Source organism: Acanthaster planci, linkage group LG04 (assembly GCF_054643075.1).
Source record: "Acanthaster planci isolate LZ-2023a linkage group LG04, COTS_SCS, whole genome shotgun sequence".
In the NCBI taxonomy this organism is placed as follows: Eukaryota; Metazoa; Echinodermata; class Asteroidea; order Valvatida; family Acanthasteridae; genus Acanthaster; species Acanthaster planci.
In genome coordinates, this window is record NC_141780.1 from 21,052,102 (window position 1) to 21,066,130 (window position 14,029).

Sequence of the window (14,029 nt, forward strand, 5' to 3'; positions counted from 1 at the left end):
TACACGTACGGTACACTGTAGGTTCAAATCTGCCACCTCGTCCCCAACAAGCTAAATCAGAATTTTCTGGGAGTGGAATGGCGCCATTAGTCTCCTTGAAACAGCATGCTTAGGAATTATCTCCAGCTAACTTTGAATGTCCAGGCTCGGTAAACTGCAGAGTCACACTTGTTCCCAGTGCCGGGTAGACGATGACATGTAGAGTTCGAACATGAGGTCCAAGCTTCAGCTGCATGTGGAATGCCCATTCATCTGCTTCCTACAAAGTTACCACAATGATCTAACATGTCCTTTCACAGAATTTCCTACACTCATAATGTTCATGACAGAAAAGTGCAGGTGTATGTACCCATAAATCTGCAAACATCATTTCCATGCATACATGTATCATGAAACTCACCTCAGATGCACATTACAACATAGTATACCTATGTACAGGTGTGCAGCACATCCCAGGACCGGACATGAAACTTCAGAATGTTTTGAAAACACTGCACATGCACATGTACATGTACAGTCAGCACTGAATGGTTCCTTCTTCGATAGTGAGTGGTTCACTGTACATTATACATGTAGATACAGTTTATAATCCAGACTATTAAAAACCCTGATATCATGCAAATGATACAGTTAAATTACTGTCTGGATGTGGATTACTGTTGGCCTGGGTTTGGTTTGTTATGTAACACCATGTGTCTGTGCACGTGTTGTGAAGCATGCATGGTCATACCATATACATGTGCATGTATACATACATGTATATACAAATGATATCAGCAAGCAGCACTATGGTTTTGCTTGATAAACTGATAAATTACATGTTTTGTGATCTAAGTTTGTCTCCATGGTTTCATCGTGAAATATACATGTACATGTATATGGTTATGAAACCACTATGTGAATCCATGCACGGTACATGTACATGGGCTGGTAGACCATACATGTAAATGCCAAAAGATGTTTTACTGCATGTTGACATTCATGTTTGGTCCTTATACAATTTCATGAATTATTCTTCTCAATCCCCCGTCAACTCTTCTCAAGGTAACTCCAGGACATTCTTGGCAATACATGTACAGTATGCAGGTAACTGTATGCATTCATTTACATGTACCGTTTAAATCTTTCTAAAACTCACTTTTTGTGCATTTTATACCATTTTCTAATGTATGAAAACTGTTGTTTAGGGTAAAAAGCATTCAAAAGTGCACTTTTTTTAAACATTTAAAAATGTTAAGGCTTTTCTGGACAAGTGAGGGCGCTGTTCCTGTGATGTACATGTAAATAAGGGAAGACACTGTTCTATTTCCATGTTTTCAGGTTCCAATTTGAACCCCAAATGCGCTCTTTACAAACATTTCTGACAAAAAGTTGCTTGCTCGCTTATTGCCATGCTGTCAAAACAAAACAATGCCAAAGAAAAGGAAATTTACAACAGTAAAATATGGTTACAGAAAATTCAGTAGTTTTTGTGTACTAGTCAATGAAACACTGGGATGACATCACTGTTTTGCTCATGAATATGGAAATTCACATTAGCATAACCACAAAAAAGCTCTTACATTTAACTCCAAGTTAGCAAAGCAAAAAGTGAAAAATAGGATTCAGTGAAACACACAGGTGCAGTTCCGAGGTTTATCTACATGTATACCGTAATTACAACAATTGTGTTTCCTGATCCGTTGGTTTATTGACAAAAGCAACGCTGCTTGTGTACAGAGGTTGAAAAGACAGTTACAGTCAAGATTTGAGTCAGATGATTGTAAGGAATAAACTTACCCGTACTCAATGCACGGGCCATTGCACATGAACAATGGCATAATAGAACAAGGAGCAAAGCTTTGACAGAAGCATAATTGCACCCATAAACAACCAGCAGAAACAAGGGAATAAATTAATGTGTGCATGCATGACCTGTAGGCCTACTGTTTAGAGGTGCTCAAACTACACTGTACATATTTACAAGCAAAATGCGGGTTTACCAACCACTACACCTGCTTCTTCAAAACACACTTTGAGTTCCACTGAGACAGTAATCAGGTCATTGCAGCTTAATCACAAGTCCAAAATACAGGTCATCACGTCTGGACGCAAGCCATTTAAATTAAAAACTCCCATACAGTTATTCATCTGTCATTTGTCATTTCTCAGCAAAATGTTGAGCTCTTGATAATTTTGTCAATACCAGTACATGTACATGTTCTTAAAAAAATTGTTCTCAAAGAAATATAAGATAATACGGTAAGTTGATTTTTTTACACTGCTCTAAACCTGTAAGACTAAAAAAATGCATAAGAACTTCCAGAAATGGGAAAAATGGAACTTTTGAAACAAGGTGTCAATAGCCAGACTAGTTTTCTGGTCATGTTAAGACTGCAATGCAAAATCTTCTGACAATTAGCAGTATTTAATTGCCTTTTGAATGGAAACTGCAAGTACATACAACCTGCACACAAAAATAACAACATAATGAAGTTGAATATAACCTTGACTGGCAAGATACATGTATGTATAGGCCTGTGCCGGGTACCCGGGTACCCGGGTACCCGCCCGTCGATTTCAAAACCCGGTTCCATTTTTCCGGGCCGGGTACCCGTAAAAAAGTAAAGTAAATAAATTAGGAACAAACATTCATGCATAAAATGTCTGTGAAATTTCTTACTGAAGAACAGACTTCATGAAAAACCACCGTGCCGATGAAAACCCGGTCCCGCGGTCATACATGAAACTTGAATTCGGAGATCGACAGCTAATTTTATTACCCACTCCGCCCATTGTACTGCAAGTCGTTTTCCTAGTTCCGGAATTTCCTTGTTCACAAGAGCGAAAAAAACACTAAAATTCACGGGCGATAGGTCACTCGCTACGTGTGATTTTAAATATTTCTTTAAATTGAATAGTCATATAAACCTTTGCATCTGATGTCTGCTTAATCAAAATGACTTTTTTAGAGTTTCCGTTTTTGTAATTTACCGAAAACTGCAAGCTTTTCCCCTACTCTCGGATCGCGCGGCGTTACCACGCAAAGTCGTTGCGAACTCAACTACACGGGCGCAGCAGAAATGTACGTGACGTAATGGGTTCGTCAACTGTGCGGCGCGGGGAGGGTAACGTTGATAGCTCACTGTACAGTTGAAAAGTCGAGTCAAACCTTACGTAATTTCTACCTTTTTAATTCATTGGAATTCTTATTTTTCATCTAATTTTCTCAAAATTAAAAGATTCTCTATTAGAAAAGCAACTTTTTACAATGGTTTTGGCTGAAAATGGATTTTTCGTATGGTTACTTTTTATTTGTGAAGACGTTTTTGTCTCGATCCTAAACCGATCCAGAACTAGGAAAGGTGTCATCGTCACTTTCGTCGATCGATCCTGTGAGTCCAAATATTAAAGCTTAGATTTTGAAAAAAATAATTGAAGTATATCCAAAACACAAAGTTGACTTCTGACCATATTTCAATCGAATTTGAGGATTTTTAGCTGCAGTCGTAGTGAATAATTTTCGCGATCCGGAACTCGGAAAATGACTGTACCAAACCTATATGAACAAGAGACCGAAGGAGTTTTGTCTTATGAGGGGGTAGCGCTGTTGATGTACACTTGCATGACTGTATTTGTAACTATCAAACCCTGTCGGCTTAAATGACTTTTGTGCGGAAAAAGTAGTGCTTACTCTTTGAATTAAGAGTATTTTTGTCAAATAAAACAATATGAATGAAAATTACTTTATGTCGGGATTGACGACGAAGCGACAGCGGACTGTGTTATATTCCAGCGGTACTGGGACTCCACACGGCGTGCGGTAAGTAGCGATCACGCACAAATTGTGCGGTTGATCGGCCTCTTTTTATAATCAAAGCACTACATGTGCGCTACAAACCCAAAGAGTCAGAGAACCAGTTTAGTTAAGTTTTATACCAAGAAATATTCCGTTTCAAAATTATTTTTAAATTAAAGCAACTTGAATTTCCTCAGTGATTCAGCGGAACTGTGGATGAGGAATTGACCAAAAGAGCAGGAATGATGTTTTTTGTATGAACATGTACTAAAGCATTTCAAATCTAAGTATTTTTTCACTCGGAAAAAAAGGAAATGTTGACATGTGCAAGTCATAATACAGTCGGCCAATCAAATGTCACTTGTCGAAGTACTTATTCATTAAAATCTCGACAACTGATCCTCAGGGTAATGGAGTTATCCTGAAAAAATATTTATCAAACTAAACCACTTCATCGTGGTACGTACCTTCGTGTGGCAAAACTTTCGTATCGTTAGTCATTTAACAACGTGAAGCGCTGCTATTTTTTCACTTGGGCTTCCCTATGTGTGGTCACATGACCTTTCTTTTTACGGTCACATGGCCGCTGTAGTGTCAGCGATTGGACTGCCTGAAGGGCACTACAATTGGGCCCGCGTTGCAATCAGGTTAGTTTCAGCGTCTTGAAAGCCAGGATTACACAGTTGCAGCTACATTGATTTATAATTATGCAACGTGTTGGTCCTTGTCAGAAAAGAAATGAACTTGGGATGACTCGTAACCCTATATAGACTTCCGATACTTTTAACGCCGTTTGAAGCATTTTGGTGGCGTTTTTTTTTTAATTTGACTCTTCAAAATAAGTGGATGTAATGGTGTGGGCATTGTTCGAGTTACGGTGGTATTTTTACGGTGTCGTACATAGCACTGATCTGGTCCGCACGTGACACGACCAGCGCTCACCATTTGTGCACGCCACATGCGTTCCGCGTGTACGTGGTCAAGCAGCATCCGGGACATTTCCTTTGAGCGTTTGCAGGTGCGTGTATCATGTAGGTGGTTTGCAGCTCTGTTCTCTTTTCTAACGTTCCCCGTGAAGATTTGTTTTTCTGTTTCATACACCCACAAAAAAATTGCAAACTGAAGGTAACAATTTCGTTTGATAAAAAGGTAGGAGAGATTAACTCCGACGTTTAGAACAATGTTTTGCTTGCTTCCTATGTACCAAAAAGAACCGTGTTTCGGGTACATGATCCACCGGGTCGCGTGCAATACCATTTGTTACTAGGCGATCTCTTTTCCGGGTACCCGGGTACCCGATGTTATTAAAAAACGGGTACCCGGTTCTAAAAATACCCGCAAATGCACACCCCTATGTATGTATGCCGGTATACCAGTATATAGGTAGCGAAACCCATCAAATATTGTAACCCCCCCAAAAAAAAACCCCACAAAAGCCAGAAGTAAACTACACTGTACATGTACATAAAGTTAGCAGTTCCTTCTTCTTTGGAATAAATAACTTACAGTGTTTCAAGACCAGACTGGTGAGCTCTCTGCAGGCCTCGACCAGGTGCCGAGGATCAAACTCGTGCTTGAGCCTCAGCAGAAGGTCTAGCGCCCTCTGTTGATAAACAGTGAGCAGACTGTCGTCCTGGCATGCCTGGAGACTGGCCATTGCTGCCAGTAAGTCAGCGCACAGCTACTAATAGGACCAGTGTGTAGTGATCAACGGATCTTGCATCGTACATGTAATCAGTGAGCTGCAGAGGAAAACAAGAACGGGACAATCAACAGTTACGATGGGAGCAAGATTGTTTTAGATCCCCCCCATCATTGGAGGTTGCATGCTTCTTACAAGAAATGTAACTTGTAATGACAGATGTTTTACAAATGTGCCATCATGGACTCTAGTTATTTGGCAGAGGGCTTGCTTCTGGAACTTACACTGTAATTAATATGCTTTTGTTTGGGGAAAAATAAGCTCATCATATGCTTCTGTGTGCTATGAGCCATGACCAAAAAAAAATTATGTTAACACTTAACCCACAAAACAGTGGACTAACTGATTAACACAAATTTTCAGATACACTTTGGTGAGAACAGCATGTATTTTGTGCCTGATAAGGAAACAGGCTTGGTCTCAAGAAAGGAAGCAATACACATGACATTAGGCCAATCGGCAGCCCATTCAAACTTGATTTATATGATAATGTAAACCAACCACAATCAAAACTGGTCATTAGCCAAACCTACATGTATACAAAGGACCATTGCCAAGCCAGAGAATGCTACATGTACCAATATAACAAGCTGTCACAACATACATGTACATTACCTCCAATAAGCCTTTGTGAGTTAAATTTGAAGAAAATCTGGTACACTGAGTTATCTGATTGCACATTAACATACTGATTTGAATCCCCCAGACTAAAGACACTGTTGCTACACCTAGTGATATACCCAGCAAGAAATGAGACCGAGGGGTACCCCTCCAACATGTCCAATTCCTATGATACACATTCCAGACTATTGTTACTTAACACATCCCCCCAAGATGTCTGAAAGGAATTCCCCAGATTCCTGCGAGACAATGACCAACACAAAGCAGGGGGGGTTCTCTCCGTGTCATACCTTGCTGCATATACCTAGTGATTCGGGGCAAGCTTTTGCATAGCGACCACCATCTCTGGAATGGACTGGTTCCTTTGTGCCCTTCTTATCCATTGAGAACAGTGCATTGGTACAAGGCATCGCTTATAAATGCAGATGTAAAGCAAAAACTTGACCTGAATTACATGTACAAGATATAGTGACAGTGTCTTTAGTATAGAGAATTCAAATTTCCATGTCCACGTGAACTTAAAGAACTCAGTGTACCGGATTTTATTTAAACTCGCAAAAGGCTATGTGTATTTAAACAGATCACAGCTGTGCAGATGTTCAAGAGTAAAACTTGAGCCCAATTGTGGGTTTGGAAAAAAACTTATTCCATTGGCAAAGTCCCTCGGTAACATATTCCAAATTCCAGTTGACAAATATTCAGAAGTCTATTTACAGGTACAATGTATAAGTTTCGTCAGAGCAAACGAAATTCCCAAGTAAACAAACAACATTCTAAATATTCTCTTTCAAAGAATCTTTTTGTGTTAGTGTAAACACAGAGGCTATTTGAACCACAGACTGACAGCCAGCCGGCCGCACTCAAGGGAAGTCATGTGATGGTGAGTAGATTGTATAACCATCTGCGTTAGCAAACTTTTGTCTTCATCATGTGACTGGCATCACTGACTTCATTCTATTTTTTGATGAGGGGCAAAGTTCTTCTTAACACTTAGTCACACAGTTTTGCAAAAAGAAAAAAAAAAAAGGAGAGAAAGAAATAAAAAATCAAACGGGAGAGACTTGAACCCTGTTTATAGTTTTCACTGCCTCCTTCCCCTGTTTTGACACAGTATCAGTGCAAATCCGTGAATAATAAGAAGTCTCCCTCAGAGTTTAGACCTTTCAAATAATTACAACAGAGCAACAGACCTTCACAAATTGCATGCATCTGTTTAAAGATGAATTACATGTACCGGTACGGCAGCTGTACCCAATTTGCTTTACAAATTCTTTGTAGAAGAAAGTCAAGGTTTGTTAGGACCTATTCAATATTTATTATAATTTACATGTAGTTGATGCACTAACGACTTTATGAGTTTTCAAACAATGGGAGTTTGCATTATCAAGGTCTTATGCAGGCCGAGCATGAAATGCATTAATGTACTGTACTAGTGGCTGAGTTTCATCTTTGGAGAGAGGTTCATGCCTGTCGTGGACAGCCACTGTTCTCTTTTCAGAGCAGTCTTACAGAGGCTGTGTCTAAGTTTGTTGTCTAGAGCTAGGTCTACCGTAGGTCTTAAACTCCATTGGAAACACGTGGAGATGCACAGACAATTGACCAACATGTACTATCAGTTGCCATAGCCCTGTTTCAAATACAGCCAAAGTGTGACAAGCAGGGGGCATGTTTTGTTGCTAAATCAGAAACAAAGCAGTAACCAGGAACATTTTTAGGGTGGCCAACAGAAATGAAGAATCCAGAAATGATTACATCATCCAAGCAACGTATACATGTACATGTAGTAGCTGATGATATTGTTAACAAACGCTATTTTCACTCAATGTGCAGAAAGTTTCTCACAATTTCTTCTCTCTCTTTTCACATTCTAGAAGAAAGTGTACCAGCACCTTGAGCAACGAATTCAGGAATAGTGCTGTGTTCCCCCGATATTGGGATTAATACATACTGGGGTCAACAATTAAAATCATGGCAGGAAGCAGGACTTTCGGGTGACGGTAAGACTCTGGTTCATTCACAACTTCTTCCTTTGATTATGCACAGTAGAATAAGTAACAAGGGTGGCTTCTGTTGATTCATGGTAGCGTACAGTATTGCAACTAAGGCTTAACAGTATCGGACTATTTACTACCAGGCAAGGCACACCTGTGAAGTTTAACAACTGACCACGGGGTGGAAGTTCCGTCAGACGGACTGACCGTAGCGCGAGTGGGCTGCTAAGGCTCCGCCAGCCACACAGCTACGTGTATGTGTGCCGGACCAGCATAGGGCTCCTACATGTACACGTACCGGTACCTCGTACCGCACAACACTCTGTTGCCCATAACATGTATCCCACTGCACAACAATGTGTGGTCAGTGTCGGACAACAACGAGTGGTCAGGCCAGGGAGCAAGACGGCAAGAGTGAGGAAATCCTCGCCTTTTATAGAGAATTCAGGCTTCTCATATCATGAATATACACGCAACTCCCAAATTAGAGGAATAACCAATGAGGATTACCCTGCCACTGTCTCTAAGCAGAGTGTGTGCAAATACAGCATATATAATGCCAAATGATGCAACGTCGGTGCAGGTCACATGCAAGCAGCCTGGCTGTGCTGCATGATGGAAGTGTCTCCCACCCGCGTGGCAGGAGGATGGAGCAAGAACAGAGTGGCAAGATGCAGGGCAGGTCAATCATGCTATGCATAATTCATATATGGTTGCAAGGGTCAAATGCGATGCACAATTCTGGCAATCATGCAGCAAGACAAGGCGTGAGATAAGGCTCAACTGCATTCAATAGTTTTATGCACAACGAAGCTATAGTAATTAAGAAAACTCTTAGGCATATACACTGTATATATATAAGTGCAACATGAATGAATAACAGTAATTTAGAGCCACGCAACAATACGTAAACTTCTTTTTTGGACAAAGAAATACTGCCTTTGTATTCTCCACCATTTATGATCCAGCACTGAACAAACTCCAACTTTCGGTTCTTGTTCAGTCAAAACAATGGCATCACGCACACATTTTTACTGAAGTCGCTAAAATGCCCAACCAGAGAAAACGACCTTGTAAAGGTAACAGGAAGAATGTTTCTGGTAACGCTTGGTCGGGAAAACAAACCCCCGGTATGTGGATATTCCACTCACTGAACAAAGCACAATACATTGCTAAAGTTGAAACCAGATACCAGTATGACGTAAACAACATTAATGGCACAAAAGGTTCCCAGACTGAATAAATTTCCTAACAAAGTAGGGATCAATAGAGTACATTCAACCAACCAACCAACCCTGAATTCAAAATGGAGGAAGAATTTTAAGCAGATACATGTAGTTTGTGTGGTAGTAATACTGATTTGTATAAATTTAAGGATGATTATGAAAATAGTACTCTTATACATAATATGATGCAGGTACATGAGTTTAAAACAGGGAAAACTGTACTGGTAGACACTTGCATTAGGACAGTTCAAACTGTGTTAGTCCCAGGGTTTTTTCCTTCAAATTAAGGTACCATTCATTTCTCGGGTTGATGGCCTTCATTCAGGTTGGTTCATACTTTAGCTGAAAGCAAACACGAATTAGTGATTTCATGGTATTGGATCAAGTATTCGCACAGCCAATTTGCAGGAATGAACACATTTCAAACCTTGAAAGTGAATATTGCTGCAAACATTTTGTGATGTCATATTTGCATGACACTCATCTAAAGCACATGTAAACCAGCCTTCACTGGTTAAAAGCTTCCCGTTCTCATCACATGTACATGTACCTCACGGTCCAGGGACTGCCAGGAAATTGTTTGAGGAAACCGACAGTCCAACAAACCTGCCGAGGCCTGAGGTCAGAAAACAAGATTTTGTCAACAATACGTGTAAATGTATCGTTCAAATCAGACTCAGTGCTAAGCCTTTTTGATCAATGCCATCTTGAACAACAAACACTGCACATGCACATGAACATATAGGGTACTTTCCAGAGACCTAGGGTAAAGGAGAATGATACACTCTATTGGTACATGTAAATTTGCATAACAAAGTGAAGCCAATTGGGAACAAAATTCGTCCAATTTCCCGTGAGGCAAACATTTGGACTGGACATTCCACAAAACACCAGCCAACTTTCAAGACATCCACCTGGCCCGAGGAGGATCACGAGTAGGCGCAGTTTTCCAAGCAATGCAAGCTAATTCGGTGGGACCTGCACTTAACGTTAATACACGTTACTGTCACGTCACTACTGACAAAATGGTTTTGGAGAACCGTCGCCGACTGTTTGGCATAATCAGTCTACCAGCAAGATCATGCGATTCTATTTTGTTCTCAGTCGATCCTGAATGAAACCTCCTCCTGTAGGCTTCTTCCCTTAGTGAAGCAACCTGCCACAAACGTGACTTGGAAAGAAAAGGCGGCTGACCAGCAAACTGTGCAGTGAGGTCGACAGATCACATAAAGTCTAGTTTGGTCTAAGCATGCAGGTCCTGATCCAAGTCAGCATCGGCTGATCCATCATGTCCATTGTGGTCTGCCATATCTGCACGATTGCGGATCGCCTGATCGTGTGCTCTGTTCAATTCCATGTCAAATCTACAATTTAACTTTACTCCCCTTTTTACATTTTTTCACAACCGTGATGCGATTGGCTGATGGTGGAATTATCGACAAATGGTGCAGTAATATAAGATCGACCATTGACCGATTGCGCGAGGACCGGGCGATCGTGCAATATCAACCGATCGCGCCCTTGCTCATGTCAGGCATGCTGCCTGGGCTGTCAATAGTTCTTATCTTAGCTGTGGAAAACAAAAAAGGCAATTGCCCGGCCACAATGGCACTTTATTTACCGTTTTTGTCCCGGCTAGTGGTGAAGATGAGGTTTCTCATTTCAGAATCATCGACCGGTGCTGCTCCAGGGCACGAGCATCGCAATAAAAGCTGCTTGGACTGCGATGGACCTGACATTTGACGGTTTTGCCGGCGCGGCGCCAACAAGGACAGCTGGGTGATGTTTTGATGCCCCACACATAATATTATGGCATGAGACAGTAGTCTTGGTTTCAAGACGTTAGTGCTTGATAGCGGACACAGTGCATTGTGCGCCCCCTAACGACACATAATTAGACTGTGCGCCAGCGCTCAGCTCGCACTAGTTGTGCGAGGGCACTCTATGGCGAGGGCGCTCTTCAACAAAAATAAATCAACAATCGATCACTGACGCCTTGGGCCAAGACTAACAAGACAGCGGAGTGCTTACACTACTTAGTCTTATTTCCAGTCGCTAATTGTCGCACAATTTAGATCGCTAGCGCAACGGCGTACGTTTTAATTAAACAAATACCCATGTACCAGTACCATGTAAAGCCAGTCCGTGGCTGTGCTGGAACATGTAATAGCCAACGACGCTTCTTTACGGCGGTCATGTGAAGGTGGACACGAATCACCGCTGAATGTAAGAAATTTTTGAAAAATTACATCATACACTAGCCTATCCCACTGCAGTTAAGTCATGGTGGATCCCTAAAAGGACATGGGGCATGTCCCACTCGAGGCCTCTCCCCGTGTGCACCCCCCCCGGTCAGAAGTTAGAGAAGGAAACGATAGTAGTCCTTATTATTCTAACTGTGACATCATTTACTGAGTGCCTCCCCTGGAGAATGAGTACAATACCCAAGTGCTAGTACTTGTACTAAAGTGGGATGACCAAACCAATGAAGGTGAACAGCGACCTCGTGCGACAAGTGTGATAGACAAAATCATTTCAGTTGGCGAAAATTTTCGCATACCCTGGGTAAGCAGACAGCTTGAATAAAGTCTAAAATTGCAGCTCAGTATTTTTTTTGTCTTTTCAAGATTGTTTTTTGATACATCCTACTTTTACTGCAGAAGTCTACACTTTGGGATAGGTGTTCACCAACAAAAGTATTAAACTGCGACATTTGAATTAGCCTATTTGAGTTATGGTGGTGACAAGGAAAACGCTACGTTTGGTGCGGGTAAAATATTTTGTATATATCGTAATTTTCAGAATAAGCCGAGGCTTATATACATTGATTCTCATGCTGAAAAGTGTCTGTGCGGCTTGTACGCAAACGTTGAAGGATATAGTCACAAAAGCGGGGCCCGGGCCACGCATACCAGATGCAAATAGCGCAGCCATGTTTTTTCGTTTTCGTTGGTTGCCGTTTACGTCTGATGACTCAAACCTTGGAGAACAAATAAAGATTTGAGTTGTCCAGATTTCGAGTTACCGGAAGTCCCCGGGTAACGGAGTTATATTACAATACACATACATGAAATGTGTACGTAATCTTAAACTTTACTTTCTCTGCTGTGGCAACATTTTATTCGAGATTATTTTTTCATTCTCATGGTGCATTTTTTGCACATAAATAATTGTTTTAGTGAGATTTAATTTTTTTATTGTTGTTACCTAAAAGTTTCTTTCTACCGTTAAATAAAAATCAACCGCTCCGTGAGGCAAATCTTTCGTCTTTTCGTCAAATCTTTCGTGTGCAACTTATATGTGGACTTTAATTTTCCGATTTTTGAGTGTGCGGCTTATTATGGCTTATATACCGCGCGGCTTTTATTCCGAAAATTACGGATACATCAAAATGTATTCTTCCCTTTTCAAATAGCGCCCTCCATGCTTCAAGAAGGCTAATGGACCCTTGCACGCCTTATAGCAAGTCTAATTCTTTCATTTTACCGGCTTTTCAAAACTCATCAGTAAAATGCAGAGGTTTCAGTCTAACATAATGGTTTTGTGGTTGAGGTCATTTGAAGTCCACGGGCTACACGCGTGCCCGGCAGCCCGTTTGCATTGAGCACATCAGTAGCCTAGTAGGCCTATTTTTTTTGGCTGATCTCGGAAACACGGTCGCAGCCGTGTGGAACGGTATACCTGATTTTCCCAAACTAGTGTCAAAATTACCACAAGAAGTTAATGGAAAAAAATTCGAGAAGGCGCTGTGTGTAAAAAATCGTGCCTTCGTCTCTTTTAGGGTTAGATCATGACCCGGTTAAAAAATCGTGGTATTGTGAAATAGTTCCAGACATCATGATGTCGTAGGCAAAGGCTCAATCCCTGATGTAGTTGTGTGATTCAAAGTCCTTCAATGGCCGTGATTGTCTGAGCTCGCCGAATGGCTCGATTTCGTCCAGGCCTCAATTTAAAATAAGTCACCACGAATTGCATAGTCTACCGAAGCTCTTTGTGCTTCAAAACGGTCAAATGTTTGACAGTCGAGTCTTGGCTTGAGATGGTCCGAACAAAAATGTAATTTCTGTGCTTTTGTGTGCGACACCTCGAAAAATACATTTTAAAGTTGAGCTGATAAGTTTCAAGGACCTCGTTGGTTATGAGCTTTCTAATGAGAATCACATGAAAAAATGAGTCCACGAATAGTAATCAAATAATCGGTTCTGTTTTTGAATTAAGAGTGCCCCGCTCCTCATTCAAATTAGAAAGCGGGTGGTAGTTATCGTTGCACAAGAGCTTCCCAACAGACTGAATATAATTTCCAAAAGCTGCCCTTGGACCAGGCCATTGGAGGACGCACCCATTTTGTGCGAATGTGGTTTATGAGAAATCTCAACACAACGAATCATAATGCAACCGCTCGCGCGCGCGCATCGCGTACCTATCCAGGTAGCAAGTGCGACGTCACTTCAGTTTAAACCACGCCCACTGCACATAAGTGCTGCACGGAACCATGGAACCAGAAATTAACGTGCGACTTCAGTGTTAATTCAATGCCTCCCAGTGGCGAAGCTAGGATTTTACTATGGGGGGCACATGGGGGGCACGAGGAATTTGTGGGAGGTGGGGACGTGCCCCCAGCCCCCCTCCTCCGTGGCTACGCCCCTGGTGCGTCCGCGTGTATGACAAAGTCACTTACGGACCGGATAGGATTGGACAGAGTCGAAAAACG

At 41.4% G+C, this 14,029-nt stretch overlaps 1 protein-coding gene across 6 annotated transcripts in view; it reads right to left on the bottom strand.

Moving 5' to 3' along the window:
• Positions 1-11,126, bottom strand: part of LOC110983101 (leucine-rich repeat serine/threonine-protein kinase 2-like) — an 83,066-nt gene extending 71,940 nt beyond the window's left edge. For 5 of the 6 annotated variants that reach the window (XM_087135839.1, XM_087135840.1, XM_087135835.1 and 2 more), the window contains exons 1-2: positions 10,940-11,126; positions 5,285-5,520 (exon numbers count right to left, since the gene is read on the bottom strand). In XM_087135839.1, the coding sequence (XP_086991965.1) occupies positions 5,285-5,435 (151 nt within the window). In that variant the 5' untranslated portion in view covers positions 5,436-5,520; positions 10,940-11,126. Of the gene's footprint in view, positions 1-400; positions 562-5,284; positions 5,521-10,939 lie in introns of those variants that run through there. The other variant, XM_087135841.1, reaches the window with a different exon arrangement.
• Positions 11,127-14,029: the final 2,903 nt, after the last annotated feature.